We start from the raw sequence: 19109 nt of genomic DNA, 5'->3' as shown, positions 1-19109 counted from the left end.
GAATAGTCACCATTTATTTTTGCTGTTAGGAGATCGTTAGACACTTTAGTAAGGGATGCAGTAGAATAGACACAGACTGCACGCCTCGTATCCAGAGGTTCCGGTGCACGCATCAGGGTAAGACAGCTCACTTAGTAATTCAGAGAAAAGACTGGCACTCGACTCGTTTGTAGAAGATAATCCTTTATTCAAGCATATTCCAGCATCAGAGGAACAGAGCAGAAAACTAGCTTGTTTTCTGCTCTGTTCCTCTGATGCTGGAATATGCTTGAATAAAGCATTATCTTCTACAAACGACTCGAGTGCCGGTCTTTTCTCTGAATTAGTAAGGGAAGTTTCTGTATAGTGAAAAGGGCGGAAGGCAGATTGTAATGGGTCAAGAAGAGAGTTTGCAGAGAGATAACTTATTAAGCGAGAGTAGACAAGACGTTCAAGGAGATTAGAGATGAAGGGGAGGTTAGAAACAGGTCGGGTCAAGAGATGGTTTCTTTAGTAGTGGGGTTATAATGGTGTTTAAAAGAGGAGGGAAAGATACCAGAAGAGAGAGAGAGAGGTAAAAAATTGTAGTTAGGTGAGTGATGACAGCCGGGGAGAGGGACTGGAGGAGGTGTGATGGAATAGGATCACTGCTACAGGTCGTGGGTCGAGAAGAAGAGAGAAGCCTCCTGTTATAGGGTCAAAAAAGGAGAGAGAGCATGTGGAGGAATTGGAGGGAGGAGGATTGAAATTATTTGGGGACTGGGACATTATTTCCTCCCGGATACTGCCAATCTTGTCTCTGAAGTAAGTGGCCATGCCATCAGCGCAGAGGTCAGTGACAGGTTCTGGAACTTTAGAGCTTAGAAGGGAGTGAAAAGTGTCAAAAGGTGAGATTGAGGAGATGAGAGAGGTGAAGTACTTTTGTTTGGCAATGTTGAGAGCCGAATTTTATGTTTTGAGCATAAATTTATAATGGAGGAAGTCTGCTGATATTCACCATTTTCTCCATAAATGTTCTGCACATCTGGAGCAGTGCTGGAGAAAATGTGTTTCAGGTGTGTGCCAGGGTTGCCATGTTCTGTGTCGAGAGGGTCGGATTGATATTGGAGCAACTTAATCTAGGGTGGTTTTGAGGGTCTGGTTGTAATGATTGGCAGCCAAGTCTGGACAGGGGAGGGAAGTGATTGGGGTAAGAGCTAGTTGTAGGGTGTTAATAAGTTGCTGGCAGTTAATGGTGTGTAGGTTTCTGTAAGTGTGAAAAGTAGGATTGTCATGAGAAAAGTGAGAGGTCTCAGTAAATGAAAGAAGATTGTGGTCAGAAAGTGGGAAGGATGAGTTACTAAAGTTTGAGACTGAGCAGTGACGGAAGAAGACTAGATCAAGTATACTGCCTTGTTCATGCGTGGCAGAGAAAGTAGGTTGTTATAGGCCAAGACAGGAGGTTAAAGAGAGAAAGTGAGCAGCTGATGATGGGGTCATCAATGGGCATATTAAAATCACCCATAATAATGGCGGATGCCGCTCTCCGGCACCGGTTACGGTTTGGACTATCTGACCCTGTCAGAGATTTGTTGTTATCTCTACCATCCCCACCAACACTAGATGTGGCAATCCAGCAGGCAATCGATGCTGATCGTTGAATTCTGGAGCGGGCTTCTCGCCCAGCCTCATCCAGTTAATCTCCAAAACCCAGTAAACCGGCTGAGAAACCCATGGAACTGGGGTCCTCTCGTCCTACCCCTACTGAGAGGGTTCGTCGCCAAAACGAGGGTCTTTGCCTATATTGTGGAGGAGTTGGTCACCAGCTAAAGAGATGCCCATTACTCCTGCCGGGAAACAACAAAGCCTAGTGGGAATCGAGGAGAACCCACTAGGTGCTCTGCTGCCTCCTTTTAAAAGAAGTCAGCTTCTCATACCCATTTCTATTGAATAGCAAGGGAAGGACCATCCTTTTTCCGCCTTACTAGACTCGGGGGCTGTCGGAAATTTTATTGACTGTTCCCTGGTTCGACAGTTACAGATTCCATTTCTGTCACTTCTGTGAAAGGGTCTCCCCTTCAAGAAGGCCGGTCGTTGTGGATGACACCCGGGTTGCAGATAACGGTGGGGGCTGGTCACTAGGAGGTCTTAAACCTTTTAACCCTGGACATGCCATCCACTACTGTGATTTTGGGTCTCCCCTAGTTGAGACTTTATAATCCAGTAGTGGACTGGCGCTCCAGACAAATTTGCCTGTGGAGTTCTGATTGCCTCACTAGGTGCATTTGTCTGGAGTTGCCACTGGCATCCACGGAAGTTCTGAGTGTGTTACCTAAACATTATCATCACTTCCAGGACGTGTTCAGCCCACAGGGGGCTGATGTGTTACCTCCTCATAGGCCATATGATTGTCCTATTGATTTGTTGCCTGGTACTATGCCATCCAGAGGACATCGGTATAATCTCACTGGGCCTGATAGTCTTTGTGGGGAGCGGGATTCTTCGTGGGGAAGAAAGACGGCGGATTGAGACCCTGTATCGATTTCCGTGGCTTCAATCGAATTACGGTGAAGAATCGGTACCCTCTTCCACTTGTTGAGGACTTATTCTCTCAGGTGGTGGGGGCCCGAGTCTTCACCAAACTCAATTTGCGGGGTGCATATAATTTGGTACGCATTCGTAAGGGGGAGGAATAGAAGACCGCATTTAACACCAGGGATTTCTTCCAATTACAGTTGCAAGAAAAAGTATATGAAACCTTTTGGAATTATATGGATTTCTGCACAAATTGGTCACAGCAATAGACAATCACAGTCTTCTTAAACTAATAACACACAAATAATTAAATGTTACCATGTTTTTATTGAGCACACCATGTAAACATTCACAGTACAGGTGGAAAAAGTATGTGAACCCTTCAATTTAATAACTGGTTGAACCTCCTTTGGCAGAAATAACTTCAACCAAACGTTTCCTGTAGTTGCAGATCAGACGTGCACAACGGTCAGGAGTAATTCTTGACCATTCCTCTTTACAGAACTGTTTCAGTTCAGCAATTGTCTTGGGATGTCTGGTGTGAATCGCTTTCTTGAGGTCATGCCACAGCATCTCAATCGGGTTGAGGTCAGGACTCCGACTGGGCCACTCCAGAAGGCGTATTTTCTTCTGTTTAAGCCATTCTGTTGTTGATTTACTTCTATGCTTTGGGTCGTTGTCCTGTAGCAACACCCATCTTCTGTTGAGCTTCAGCTGGTGGACAGATGGCCTTAAGTTCTCCTGCAAAATGTCTTTATAAACTTGGGAATTCATTATTCCTTCGATGATGGCAATCCGTCCAGACCCTGATGCAGCAAAGCGGCCCCAAACCATGATGATCCCACCACCATACTTCACAGTTGGGATGAGGTTTTGATGTTGGTGTGCTGTGCCTCTTTTTCTCCACACATAGTGTTGTGTGTTTCTTCCAATCAACTCAACTTTGGTTTCATCTGTCCACAGAATATTTTGCCAGTTCTGCTGTGGAACATCCAGCTGCTCTTGTGCAAACTGTAAACGTGCAGCAATGTTTTTTTTGGACAGCAGTGGCTTCCTCTGTGGTATCCTCCCATGGAATCCATTCTTGTTTAGTGTTTTACGTATCGTAGATTCGCTAACAGGGATGTTAGCATATGCCAGAGACTTTTGTAAGTCTAGCTGACACTCTAGGATTCTTCTTCACCTCATTTAGCAGTCTGTGCTGTGCTCTTGCAGTCATCTTTACAGGACGGCCACTCCTAGGGAGCGTAGCATCAGTGCTGAACTTTCTCCATTTATAGACAATTTGTCTTACCGTGGACTGATGAACAGCAAGGCTTCTGGAGATACTTTTATAACCCTTTCCAGCTTTTGCAAGTCAACAATTCTTAATCGTAGGTCTTCTGAGAGCTTTTTGGTGCGAGGCATCATTCACATCAGCCAATGCTTCTTGTGAAAAGCAAACCCGGAACTGGAGTGTGTTTTTTATAGGGCAGGGCAGCTGTGACCAACACCTCCGATCTCATCTCATTGATTGGACTCCAGTTGGCTGACACCTCACTCCAATTAGCTCTTTGAGATGTCATTAGTCTAGGTGTTCACATACTTTTTCCATCTGCACTGTGAATGTTTACCTGGTGTGTTCAATAAAAACATGGTAACATTTCATTCTTTGTGTGTTATTAGTTTAAGCAGATTGTGATTGTCTATTGTTGTGACTTAGATGAATTATATAGATGAAATCCATATAATTCCAAAGGGTTCACATACTTTTTCCTGCAACTGTACATGGGGCGCCGGAGGATATTGTTTCAGATAGCGGAATCTAGTTTATCTCCCGGTTTTGGAGTTATTTCTGCTCTCGGTTGGGGATTAGGCTGTCATTTTCCTCTGGTTTTCACCCAGAGACCAACGGGTAGACGGAGAGAAAGAAACAAACTCTGGAACAATATCTCCGGTGTTTCATGTCAGACTGCCAGGAGGAATGGGCAGCTCACCTCCCCTTTGCAGAGGTGGCTTATAACAACTCTGAACATGCCTCTACCAAGATGTCTCTGTTCAGGTGCGTGGGGGGCAGGAATCAAAGACTCTCCTCTCTGGTAGGGGCTTCCACTGACACACCGGTGGCGGACCAATGGTTCCAGGATAGGCAACCCATTTGGTTGTTGGTGCGGCGTAATCTTCGTAGTGCGGTGGCGCAACAGAAAAGATTTGGTGATCGTCATAATAAGTTGGGAGATCCAGTGTGGGTCTCCACCCGGAACATTCCCTTGCGCCAGCCGTCTGCCAAACTGGGGCCTAGATTCATTGGTCCATATCCGGTGACACAGAAGATTAATCGGGTGACTTACAAGGTTGGTCTTCCTCCATCGATTCGAGGAGTGAACACCTTTCATGTTTCACTGCTCAAATCGGCAGCCGAGTCTGACCTTCTCAATCCATCTCTAGAGACTTGCCTGTGGGAAACTTCTATGCGGAACAGTTTGTCTTGTGTTGGACCTCGAATCGGACCCTGGAAATGTCTTGTCCCTAGGTACTATGTTATATGAATAGCAAAAAATGAAAACGGAATTTTTGAAAATTTATTTCAACATGTGTAAACTTATATTATATAATTATAACTGTTTTATTATCTTTTTAACAAATGATATATTCCTCCAATATTTGATATTTTATTTCAATTTATTGTGTGTTTTAAATTATTTTTATTTATATATTATACCTAGGAATAATAATCTGTAGGTATTTTTTAAAGTATAGAATAATATCCATACAATAGCACTTTAAAACATCAAGGAATAGGAAATGATTTAGATGCTCTTATAATGGACTATACACTATTCCGGACTAGACTCCGGCTTTTCCAACAGACCGACACAGGATAAAAGGGAAATAGGATGTGAATATGCTTGACCACTGAGGAAGGAGCAAGTCTGCGCTCCGAAACATGTTTGGGTGAACAAGCATATGAAGATTTAAAACTACACTACTGGAGCGCTCCAAGAGGAATTGAACACATTGAACTCACGATAACTGACCTAAACGGAACCCCGACAGCTGAAACTGACACTCAACAGGGACGCTGCCATAACACGTGGCACGCTGACCTCTTTGAATAAGCTGTGACCGGAGGATCTGCAATACTAAGGTCAGGCTGTTTTCACAGCAGGAGCGGGACGCCGCACCAGAGAACAGCTGAACTGTGAGTAAACATAAGCACTGAATGTGCACAGACGGAACATTCCCTATCTCTATACTTAAAACAAGTGAGACTGCATCTGAGCGTGTGGATATCTAGCAATCAACTGTTAGTAAAATTGCTACAAACACTGCCACAAGTAAATAACAAAGCTGCTACAATTGCTACAAACATTGTTGCTATTTTGCTGAGATATCCAAAGAACTCCAAACAGTGCAATATATTCTATGGGGACTAATACATGGAACTAATTGCCACTAATCCAAGTTGTTCCTGCTTTCTATTTTAATTTTTATTTGTATATTCATTGTAATATTGCTGATATCCTTAAACTGTTACTGCTATTATTGATATTAACCATTGCTATTGCTGCTAATACTATTTCTATGGATATTTAATCATTTTTATGAACATTGTGATTTTTATATGAACATTGTGATTGCTTTATGTCTATATATTTTTAGATATATTTTTAAATAATAAATTGTCCTCCATGTACCCATAATTAGAGTGCCTGCTCATTAATACCATAATTTTAACTATGTTATATGGACTATTTATGTGCATATGAACTTTGGCCTGGTCTGGCTGTCTCTTGTGAGTTTCCTGCACAAGTTATTATTTGGATTGATTACCTGCATATGATTTCTGGTCTGGACTGTACTGACGTCATTTATTAAATCCACCATTGTTCAAACTGTCTGGTTGTTTGGGGTTCTGCACCATTACAATGGTAATTTGGAATTTGAGATCGCAAAAATAGTTGACTCTCGAGTTCTCTGTGGATCCCTTCAATATCTTGTCCACTGGAGAGGTTATGGACTGGAGGAGAGGATGTGGGTGCCGGCATCCGACTTTCATGCCAATCATTTAGTGAATGCCTTTCATAGATCTCACCCAGATGAGGTCTGTCCTGGGTGCCCGGAGGTCACCCGTAGAAGGGGGGATACTGTCACGGATGTTCCCGTGGCAGGTACCAGGGGATCTGAGAAACTGGCAACTTGTGGGTTAAATTTACACGTTCCCTGTGGATCTTGTTGTGTCTGTGTTTTGGTGAATGCCACACCCCTTGCTTCAGGTGTTGCTTGTTGGTAAATCACCTTTACCATAAGTAGCGGCTTCTCATTCTTGAAGGTGCAGTTTATAGATTTTCTTCCTGACTTCTAACCAGCTGGTCGATTGTATCCTGTGCTGCTTCTGGAGTTGCCAGTTTTCTACTTTCAGATAAGTTTGTCTTTTCTTATTGTTTTGTGTTTGTTATATTCCCTGTTGTTGTATCTGGGCCTGAGACAGAGACTTCCATTCGTCCATCTGGGGAGGAATGGGTTGTCTCTGGTCCTAACCTCGTTCCAGGGCCTCATAGGGATATAGGGGCCTAGGTATCAAGCTTATAAATAATCCTACCTTCAAGGTCTATTCATATTAAATAGGTAGTTGGGGCCCGGATTAGGGTTGTTTAGGAGGTGACCTGTTCCTTCCCTAGTTTCCAGGCCCAGTTACTGTTCCCTTTCCCTCCTGTGTTTAGTGTGGCGTTTCCCCCCACACTGATCGTGACATTATCTTTCTTTGGACATTCTTCATCTAGTGGTGTAGGATGGCGTCCTTTGCAAATGCTGCATGTGGCCTTTTTCTTAAACTTCTTAGTAACATGGCCTTTTCTTAGACAACCGAAACACAGTTGGTTCTCAAGTACAAACCTTTTCTTTTCATCTGGGGACTTCTCCTTAAATTGTTGGCACTTGTGTATGGAGTGGTTCTCTCCACAGAACATACATTTGAAGGTAGTCTGAAGATTTGTTGGTTGTCTCTCTACTGATCCCAGTAGTGACTTTGAACTTGCTCTCGTAGGTATCTGAACCTTTAACTGCTGTGTTGGTTGCAAAGCTAGTTACTCTTGCACGTCTTATCTCTCTTGCAGTCCTTTCTTCTAAGGAGTTTAAAACGTAAGATGATGTTAATGGATTACATGCTATCCGTGCTTCCTTATTGACAAACTAAGAGAACGCTTTAAAACTTGGGAAGTTCTTGCCTAGGTCTAACTGTTCAGTCACATAGCGATTCCATCTAGAAGCCACTTCTTCAGGTAGCTTTAGTTAGCATCCTGTGGTTTTCTAAATAATCGTTCAGTACTTCTAGTCCTTGTACATGTGGAATGGCATTGCTGCATGCTTGCAGGAAATCACCATACTTTTGGAGTTTGAAGTGTTCTTTAGGACCTATTTTAGGCCATTTAGTCAGTTTCTCTCTAAAGGCTCTTTGTACTAAGAAAGGATGACCATATCTTGCATTCAATTTTTACGAATCTTGCTTGTAGGCTTCTTCATCTTTTCTATAAAGGTTACCTTCAAGAACTTCCTTTGCCTCTCCACCAACATATCTCTGAAGGTAGAATAATTTGTCAACTGGACTGAAGCAATGATGCTCAATAATCATCTCAAAACTTGCCTTCCACTCTATGAACTTCAGTACGTCTCCCAAAAATACAGTAGGTTCCGGAACGGGAAGTCTAGCTAGGACTGTACTCTGTGGTCTTGCTGGGACAATGGTTGTAACATTCTCCTGAGCATTACCGTGGCATCTAGGAATAGAATAATCCGGTTCTATTTTCTCACTTAGTTCTGAATTAGGCGAGTCCCTTTCTTCATCTTTCCGGTAGATATAGAGGGTAAATTCACACACCTTTTTCCTAACATTGGATTAGGCCTCTGTTTGTTTTTCTGAGCAGGGATGGAAGGATAATGACTTATTATCTCACTACAAGCTGGAAATTTCCTTCCATTTTCCTGGGCGTATGAAGGAAAGTAGGAGTCTGTTTCTTCACTTAGTACAGATTTGAACCTATGACTACTCTGATTCATATCCTCCCCATGTACTCCTGGGCTGTGTGAATGAAAGTGTTGATTCCCAATAATCTGCCCGATTATCTGGACTTGTATATCCACCTTCAAGTGCAACTAGTAGTAGTGCACAGAAGTGAACAAAAGTCATCATACAGCCATTTTAAAGAACTAACTATGCTTTATGTACAATTATTCTTCCCATATCCCACATAATATTTCATTTCCCCTACACTCAGCAATCTCTCCATCCCTTCATCTCACCTCTGCTAATCTCCTTCTAAACATTAAAACTTTCCCCTCTAAACCCACTCAGCTGCCTTATGCCCTATCCTACCCTCCCCTGCTATCCCACTCTACTTCTTCGGACTGCTGGAGACATCTTTCCATATCCTGGACCCCCTTGTCTAATCTCACTTCTATCACTTAGCCCCTACCGCTAACTGCTCTCATTACTCTAACCTCATACCCATTCACCTGACTCCTGGAGCACTATGGAACTTGCGTTGTGTTTGCAATAAGCTTTCCTACATCCATCAGCTCTTCATTTTCAAAAAATTACCTTCCTTGGTCTCACAGAAACCTGGACGACACCCTCTGACGCAGTCACACTCTGCCAGGAAAAACTGCAATTTTCTCACACTCCCTGTGCGGACAGACTTGGTGGTTGTGTTGGCCTCCTATCAGGTAACTGCTTCTTCAACCCATCTCTACTCTTTGTCAACCTCCCTTCTTTTGAAGTTTACTCTGTCCGCTTCTACTCAACCTCCGAATAGCCATCATCTACCGTCCACAAGGCCCCGCTGCAGCCCTTCTTTACCACCTCAATACCTGGCTGCTACACTTCTCAGGTCGCCTTTCATGGGGAATTTCCGCATCCCTGTTGACACACGCCAGTTAACTGCCTCCAAACTCCTGTCTCTTACTACTTTCTTTGGCCTCACACAATGGTCCTCCACAGCCACCCAGCAAGTTGGACACACACTAGACCTTGTTTTCACCCACCTCTGCTCCCTATCTAAACTCTGGTCTCTCCCCTTCTATGACCACAACCTTTTATTGTCAACCATACTCTTCAGCTGCTCTGCGTGTCCATAAACTACCTTGTAGGAACCTCAAACCTCTCTATTCACACACTCTTGTCACAGGCAGTGACAATCACTGTGTCAACCATCTAGTGTGATCTAGAGCTAATCCTAAGGGCGTTATCCTGGTGTTCCCTTGGTCTTCACCTTTTAACCCGTATACAGGCATCTGGACTTCGCTGCAGGTTAGCCACCAGGCCGCTTCCTCCTGGAGTAGTCCAGGTGTTGTTGGCAGCTGACCTGCGAGGGTTAGAGACACCTGTACAAAGCACTGAGGCATCAGGCTATTCTCATAGTCAGTAGCATGCTGGAGTCAGGGCATGCAGAGATTGTGCGGATATGTGAAACCTGTTCATGGTCAGGTAGGCAGCAGAGGGTCAATACGGTAAGCAGGCATGGAGGGTCAGAATCATTAAACTAGCAGAGGTCCGTACATGTGTAGAAAAATGGAACAGCATACCTTTCGCAGGGACTAGCAAGGTAGATACACCTGTAGATCCGGCACCCTCAACCAGGCAGGGAATAGATCATGGTGTACGTGCGCTGGACTTAAGAGTTAGCAAGAGCACACTCGTAGCCTCATAAGAAAGGGAAGAGGGGCCTCTCCTTGGCTTTTAGGGAGTGGAAACTGGTGGATTTGGATCCTTCGAACCACAGCAGCAAGAGGGTGAAAGATGCAGTGTCCATGCCCACCCCAGACATAAGAACGAGCAATCCCATAAAACTGAATGGAATTGCTTCTTGTAATTTCATCTGCTCACCGCAGGTAAACAATGAATAGAAGGCTGTACAGGCACTGCACGCAGCCTTCTCTTCAACCAACTGATCGGTGGAAGTGCCGGGTGTCGGTCCCCCGCCAATCTGATATTGATGACCTAAGGATAGGTCATCAATAAAAACATCTCTAAACCTATTTAATATTTTTATCTCTCTACTCTGTCCCCTGGTGCCCCATCTCGCACCCCTCATCTCCGCCAAAGACTTTGCCTCATATTTCATATAGAAAAATCTAAGAACACTTCAACCAACAATCCCTGCAACCCCTCTACACATCTACTCAGTGGCAACTCCAAATCAAAAATACCACACATATTAAGATATAATACAAATCTTTAATAATGAATCCAAAACAAGGACTTATACAACACAAAAGTGAAATAATGACTATAATATAATCAATGTGAGAAGTGCTGGGATGCAGAACAAACCCCCCAGGATGGTAGATCAGATCAGTAACAATAAGATATCAATCCTGATATAGATTAATATGGCGGAAAAAAATAGACTGTAAATAATAAAAGGATATATAACAAATCCCAAAAAGAATAAATAATCTATTGATCCCAAAGTGGTAGAGCTAGAAAAGCACAAACGGGCAGTAACCTACATGTAAACTCAATCCCATAACTGGCATAACTTGTTCTACCCACAAGCCAATATCATGTAGGTAGTGGTGACAGAGAGAGGCCAATCCACAGTAAAATAAGTATATGTAAAATACCAAGGATCGGCTGGATTAGCAACCAACCACCCAATTATTTAGGACACATGGCCAAACACACATTGGTAGTCCAGGAAAAGACCAAATGGAATTAAATAATAATAAATAGTAATGCGTAGTAGTAAGATGTAAAATACTGACCAAACTGGGGGGGCCCAAGAGCCTGAAGTACTTTTCACAAACGCACTTCCTCATGGGGCGTGTCAAACCATCCACTATCCTTCCTATATATACCCCTCCCATAAGTCCACTCATAAAGCACCTGGGCTAATTAGAATCGCTGGTTAGTCTCGCGATAACGATCCGAACAATGTCACCACAGAGGTCACGTGACGTGCATCACATGACATGGTCACATGATCGGAACATACAGTAACACAAAGGACAGTTTCTGGGGAGCTTGGTTTCTTTTCACCGTGGCAGTGGCTGCTCATGCTCAACGCATGCAGACTTCTGCGGCCATTTGATGAGATCACCAAACTGGTCAGTCGCAGCCAGGGCACCATCAGTGACATCGTACCTTACGCCTTCTTTCTGGAGCGTGCATTGTGTCGTGTCATTGATCAAGCCATCGAGGAGCAGGAGCTGGAAGATGAGGAAGTCACAATGCTCAATGAATTCCCTGGGGGGCTACTCCATCTGAGACAAGTCAGCAGGAGTCTGAAGAGGATTCAGAGGAGGGTGGTGGCTAGGGGAAGGAGGAGGAGCAGGAAGAGCAGGCTTTGAGGGGGAATTAAAACTTTTCGGGGATCCCTGGTGTTGTCCGTGGCTGGGGGGAGGAGACCGAGGACGACATTCTACTGGTCAATAAGCAGGAGCCAGGGCGCTCCACCACTTCCAATTTAGTGTAAATATGGCCCTTCATGCTACAGTGTTTCAAGAGGGACCCCCCCTATAAAAAGCATAAAGGGCAAGGACATGTTACCAGCATCACAGAGGGCTGTCAGAATGCAGCATTTTCAGGCCTTGCTGCGAGAGATGGCAAAGGAATTTCCACTCACAGCGAAACAGGTGCGGGTACCAATCCTACCACGCCTGCAAGAAGGGTGGTTTGAAGATGTGTTGGTCACTTCGGATATTAGATCATTCTTGCAGCCAACCCATTGAGAGCCTCCCTCCAGATACATCCTCAGGGAACGCCTAGACCAACAGGTGTCCGGCTACATCGGATTAATGGCCGATGTGGACGCTCTGAGAAGCGAGGAACCCCTGGACTACTGGGTATGCAAGCTTGACCTGTGGCCGGAGCTGGCACAATGTGCCATGAAACTCTTGGCTTGCCCCTCGTTGAGTGTCCTGTCCGAAAGGACATTCAGCGCAAAAGGGGGGATCGTGACCGATAAACGCACTAGCGACAGTGTGGACTACTTCACATTTGAAAAAATGAATGAGGCATAGATCTCGAAGGAATTCAACACCTGTGACGACCACGTGTAATTAAATTTCCTCATGCCAGCCCACACATATCTGCCACCACCCAGAACAACGTGCAGTAAAAAAACAAAATTCAGACCATTCTTGGTGGCGCTGATGCAGAAAAAGCTCATTACTCCAATGTTACCAATAAAAGGTTTGAGCGCAATGTGTGTGAGTCACATGGGCGGGTGGGACGAGTTGGGGGTGTGAAGGCTTGAGGGGTTACTAGGATACAGTAACTCCCCTCAAGTTGAAACAGCCAATTGCTATGTATTGTGGGCGGTGTTGATGCCCTATGCCGCTCCTCCCGGTGACGTGTTGTAGGCGGTGCTCTCTCTCATTAGTCAGGCTTCCGGATGATGTCAGTGGGGCGGTCCTAAGATGACGTATTGTGGGCGATGCTCTTTCTCCATTGGCCTGGCCTCCGGATGACGTCTAAGGGGTGGATTCAGGCTCTCTCTCCTAGTCGGTCACATGTTCATCAGGGCGTGTGTAGGATAGTGATGCAGTGTGGTTCACATGATTTTATTCTTGGTCAGGTGACCGTCGTCACCTGATCTGTCATCCAGGAGAAAACAAGAATGGTATGTATGGTGCGTTCTCTATATGCTGACTCTTAGGGAGGTACTTATATCATGTGATAGATAGTAAGGGGGATATAGGGGATGGATGGGGAAAAAACAAAAACAAAAGAAACTACAAAAGAGCCAGCAGGCAGCTCTAAATGTAGGGCAAAACGTTGCCTCTGTTGCAATATGTTGCAATACATAACAGAAAGACGTTTAGTTCAATAAAAAACGGTGGCACTTTTACTATAAAACACCATCTAAACCGCAAAAGCAGCTATGTAATATATCTAATAGAGTGCGAATGCGGGCTCCAGTACATAGGCCGCACAACACAAGAGTTACACTGTAGAGTTAATCAACACAGACATAATATACAGAAACTATACCCAAAACATAGCATTTCACAGCATTGTGCCACCACACAGGAAAAAAAAAAACATACACTAAAAATTACGCCTATCGACTACATACCAGACAATCCATATAATAGATTCAGTAGCCTCCAGAGAAGAGAGGTATACTGGATCTATCAATTGGATACCCTGACCCCGCACGGACTTGATGAGATGAGTGAGACCGTACTATAACCTATGATACTGGAGATGCTGATTGTGGATTAGATTGAACACAGGACCCATATAAGAACTTTTTTTTTTTTTTTTTTTATCTTTCCCCCCCCTCTCCCTCCCTCATCCCCCCCTCATCCCCCCCTCATCCCCCCCTCATCCTCTCCCTGAGACTGACACTAGAACCAGAAGAGTACTAAAATATAAATAAAATACGAAAAAACTAAATAAAAAAGTACATAACAAAAAGAAATAAAACAAAAACGGACATGAGTATATACGCATATACACCATACCTAAAGAGGATATTCTCATAATCTTAAAAACAATAGAAACTTCCCGTAGGCGCGACAACGGCCAGGCATCTACATCAGGTGGACGATGCCTCCAGTGTATCTCTGGATGCATCTTTAGATACGTAGACATATATATACACTCACCTAAAGAATTATTAGGAACACAATGTTCTATTTCTCATTAATGCGATTATCTAGTCAACCAATCACATGGCAGTTGCTTCAATGCATGTAGGGTTGTGGTCCTGGTCAAGACAATCGCCTGAACTCCAAACTGAATGTCAGAATGGCAAAGAAAGGTGGGCTACAACAGCAGAAGACCCCACCGGGTACCACTCATCTCCACTACAAATAGGAAAAAGAGGCTACAATTTGCACGAGCTCACCAAAATTGGACTGTTGAAGACTGGAAAAATGTTGCCTGGTCTGATGAGTCTCGATTTCTGTTGAGACATTCAAATGGTCCGAATTTGGCGTAAACAGAATGAGAACATGTATCCATCATGCCTTGTTACCACTGTGCAGGCTGGTGGTGGTGGTGTAATGGTGTGGGGGATGTTTTCTGGGCACACTTTAGGTCCCTTAGTGGCAATTGGCCATCGTTTAAATGCCACGGGCTACCTGAGCATTGTTTATGACCATGTCCATCCCTTCATGACCACTGTGTACCGATCCTCTGATGGCTACTTCCAGCAGGATAATGCACCATGTCACAAAGCTCGAATCATTTCAAATTGGTTTCTTGAACATGACAATGAGTTCACTGTACGAAAATGGCCCCACAGTCACCAGATCTCAACCCAATAGAGCATCTATGGGATGTGGTGGAACGGGAGCTTCGCGCCCTTGATGTGCATCCCTCAAATCTCCATCAACTGCAATATGCTATCCTATCAATATGGGCCAACATTTCTAAAGAATGCTATCAGCACCTTGTTGAATCAATGCCACATAGAATTAGGGCAGTTCTAAAGGCAAAAGGGGTCCAACACCGTATTAGTATGGTGTTCCTAATAATTCTTTAGGTGAGTGTATATACATGGACACCTTTTAACTTCCCATAATTTTTAACTATTCATTTATTTATTTATTTATCGACCGTTTGTGTGTCTTTTAGTAGATTTGATATTTTGGGGTTTATTACTGATTTTATTTTTATTAATACCGGGTACTACCTAATACACCAGAGCGCGGTACTTGAAATATGACAGGTTGCACCGATGTAATCCCCGTATCCAAGCTGCCCCCTCCTTTTTTAACCTGATGCATGTGACACCGGAATTAAGGATGCATAAACCTTTTAAAAAATCACGATCCATCCCCTATATCCCCCTTACTATCTATCACATGATATAAGTACCTCCCTCAGAGTCAGCATATAGAGAACGCACCATACATACCATTCTTGTTTTCTCCTGGATGACAGCCAGACACAGATCAGGTGACGACGGTCATCTGACCAAGAATAAAATCATGTGATCACACTGCATCACTATCCTACACACGCCCTGATGAACATGTGACCGACTAGGAGAGAGAGCCTGAATCCACCCCTTAGACGTCATCCGGAGGCCAGGCCAATGGAGAAAGAGCACCGCCCACAATACGTCATCTTAGGACCTCCCCACTGACGTCATCCGGAAGCCTGACTAATGAGAGAGAGCAGCGCCTACAACACGTCACCGGGAGGAGCGGCATAGGGCATCAACACCGCCCACAATACGTAGCAATTGGCTGTTTCAACTTGAGGGGAGTTACTGTATCCTAGTAACCCCTCAAGCCTTCACGCCCCCAAATCCTCCCTGTCCATGTGACTCACTCACAAAAGTAAAAAGTATGTTTGAATGTAATAATTTTATTGTCCTGATGAAGGGGGCTGTTTGCCCCTGAAATGCGTAGACTTTTGAATAAAAGATTACCTTTTATTGGTAACATTGGAGTAATGACTTTTGTCTGCATCAGCGCCACCAAGAATGGTCTGAATTTTCTTTTTTTACTGCACGTATCCTTATCCCGCTAACCGTTGTCACGGCAAGGGACACAGACTAGGGCAGCAGACGCAGTTTTCTTCCCGTCTGACCCATCACAACCCCATTCGGTAAGCATAATCTGTGTATTTTCTAACACTTATTACTGTAAGGTTCTACACACGAGGCGCTGCCTCCTCTCCTCTTACTCTCTTTTAACCACCCAGAACAAAGAATGGTCCTTGTCTTATGTATATAAAGCGGCATAAAAGGCCTTTTCTGTCAGGTGAATGCCTAATTTTTGGGGCCTCTACTCCAGTGGCCTACAGTAAAATTTTTGACCTCCTAATGTACCCCAGACACATATTCACTAGTTCTTTTCTGTCGGGTGAATGCCTAATTTTTGGGGCCTGTACTGGCCTACAGTAAAAAAAATTGTAAATGTATTCAAACTGATCCATGATCCCTGGTATGCGATAAATAGGCCCAACACCGTAGTATGAGAAACATCCCCATATCATGATGCTTGCGCAACCATGCTTCACTGTCTTCACAGTGTACTGTGGCTTGAATTCAGTGTTTGGGGGTCGTCTGACAAACTGTCTCCGGCCACTAACCTCAAAAAGAACAATCTTACTCTCATCAGTCCACAAAATGTCTCTTTAGGCCAATGGGCTCTTTGGCAAATTATAACCTCTTCAGCACATGTCCTTTTTTTTAACAGTGGGACTTTGCGGGGGCTTCTTGCAGATAGCTTGGCTTCACATAGGAATCCTCTAATTGTAACAGTACTCACAGGTAACTTTACACCTTCTTTGATCTTCCTGGAACTGATTGTTGGCCGAGTCCTTGTCATTTTGTCTATTCTATTTATTTGAATGGTAGTTTTTCACTTTTTTCCACGTCTTTCAGGTTTTGTTTGCCATTTTGAAGCATTTGTGATCATGTTAGCTGAGCAGCCCATCATTTTCTGCACTTCTTTATATGTTTTCCCCTCTCCAAACAACTTTTTAATCAAGGTACACTGTTCTTCTGAACAATGTCTGGAACAACCCATTTTCCTCAGAATTTCAGAGAGAAATACACTGTAACCAGCATGTACAACATTTGCTGCCTTCCTTCCTTAAATAAGGGCAATAATTGCCACCTGTTTTTCAAAGAATTAATGACCTCACTCATTGAACTCCACACTGCTATTATTTTGAACATGCCCCTTTCAATAAGTGATTGAATTACAGAGAATCAGCAGCATGCATGTCATGACTGTTGGGTTTCTATTACTCTACTACACCTGCTAGTAAATTATTTGCCATGTAGAAATATCATTTCTACCAAAAACAGTGATTGATCAGGTTAGTGATGTCTGACTGCTATTATTTTGAACACAACTGTACCTCCAGCCACATAATCACTTGTTCTTTTCTGTCAGGTGAATGCCTAATTTTTGGGGCCTGTACTGGCCTACAGTAAAATAGTTATCCACTGAACGTCTAATATACCTCCAGCTACATCATCACTTGTTCTTTTATGTCAGGTGAATGCCTAATTTTTGGGGACTGTACTGGCCTACAGTAAAATTGTTATCCTCTGACCGTCTAATATACCACCAGCCACATAATCACTTGTTCTTTTCTGTCAGGTGAATGCCTCATTTTTTCTGCCCGTAATCCCGTCGCCTAAAAAAAAAAAATGTTTAGGCTCCAGCAGAGCACATTTTTGAGACTTTCCCTTTAAGACGCATAAAAATGGCCCCTGATTAATACATATTTTTTGTGTGAATTTTTGCCATTGATCCCCCTCTGGTATGTCACTGTCCGTGTTGTGGGACTATTTGTGCACTTCTAGTAAGTATTTGGTGGCTGAAGTTCGTCCATCACTACTGACCAAGCGTGGAGCCCAGGGGTCGACTACCCATTCTAGGTTTCTTTGGTTGTGACTTTGGCTTTCTTCTTTTTAGTTGGTCCTTTAACCATAACGCTCAACAAGCCGCCAAGTTTGAAGAAGATCCAGATGAAGAACCGCTATGTGACGTCAGGAGGTAGCTTCAGCCCCAGGCACTGCTTTGGAACGTACCGCACAGCTATAATTATACCACACAGGAACAGAGAGTCTCACCTCCGAAGCTTGCTCTACTACCTACACCCCTTCCTGCAACGCCAACAGCTGCACTACACGATATTTGTGGTCCATCAGGTAACGTGCATTTCTCAGCATCGTCTCTTGTAAATTTTTATAGGTTTCTTGGTTTGAAGTTCTTGGTTTAGGTCAAAGGACCCCAACCTTTTTACATTGGTAAGATCCTGGTAAATAAAAAACAATCTTTTTGGTAAGGACCTCCTACAATTTATTTTTCAAAAGAGATAAAAAGGTTATTAAAAAGAACCCCCGAAGTGTATTCGGACCCCTAAATCTGAGCCCAGATTATCTAAAAAGGACAGTATTTACTTACCTCTTACTCCCAGCTATCCTCACCCTGACCTGCTCACAAATACTGATGTAAGTCTAAAACAACCAGTCACTGAGCCAAAACTCTTGTTGGTGTCCCACTAAACCTGGATGGGTCAGGGATCAGCAACCTCGGCACTCCAGCTGTGGTGAAACTTTCACTCCCAGCATGCTCCATTCACTTATATGGGAATACTGACAATAGTCAAGCAAGTGTGCATGCTGGGAGTGGTAGTTTCACCACAGCTGGATGTCACCGCCAGCTCTGTGAGAAGATCTGGCAGACGTTCTTCTCTACCTATTGTAAGATGTTCTTTGTTTTGGTTTCACTTTCTCACCTCCTTTACTGCTCCCAGCTGTCACCTATTCGCACTGATTGTCTCCCTTTATATTCCCTCCCATACTGTCTCACTTTGCGGTTTATACTTCTTCCTGGATTGTGTTCTCTGCTGGAGGCTGCGTCTCCTGATTCCTCAGATAAGTCTGTTTCCTTTATTTGTGGTTCCTTGCTGGCTTGATTGTAGGTGACCCTGACTCCATCCGTTTTAAGCGCAGGGAGCCGGTGGTCGTGTCCCCTCACTATTATAGGGTTTTCAGGTATCACATAGTATAAGGTACGAGGGCATGCAATCGTCTACCATTAAGACCTTTGCATGGGCATAGCAGTCAGGGAGAGCTCTAGGGGTTTTATAGGGCTTACCCATATGCTCCTTAGTTTGGGATCAAGCCAGTCGGATGTTTATTTATAAGTTCCAG

The 19109-nt window shown here is 43.9% G+C and overlaps 1 protein-coding gene across 3 annotated transcripts in view; it reads left to right on the top strand.

Moving 5' to 3' along the window:
* LOC122932313 (beta-1,4-galactosyltransferase 3-like) overlaps positions 1-19109 on the top strand; it is a 246692-nt gene that overhangs the window by 201447 nt on the left and 26136 nt on the right. For all 3 annotated transcript variants that reach the window (XM_044286660.1, XM_044286659.1, XM_044286658.1), the window contains one exon: positions 17866-18101. In XM_044286660.1, the coding sequence (XP_044142595.1) occupies positions 17866-18101 (236 nt within the window). The remainder of the gene's footprint in view (positions 1-17865; positions 18102-19109) is intronic.

This window comes from Bufo gargarizans, chromosome 3 (assembly GCF_014858855.1).
Source record: "Bufo gargarizans isolate SCDJY-AF-19 chromosome 3, ASM1485885v1, whole genome shotgun sequence".
Taxonomy (NCBI): Eukaryota; Metazoa; Chordata; class Amphibia; order Anura; family Bufonidae; genus Bufo; species Bufo gargarizans.
This window is presented reverse-complemented; position numbering and strand designations above follow the sequence as displayed.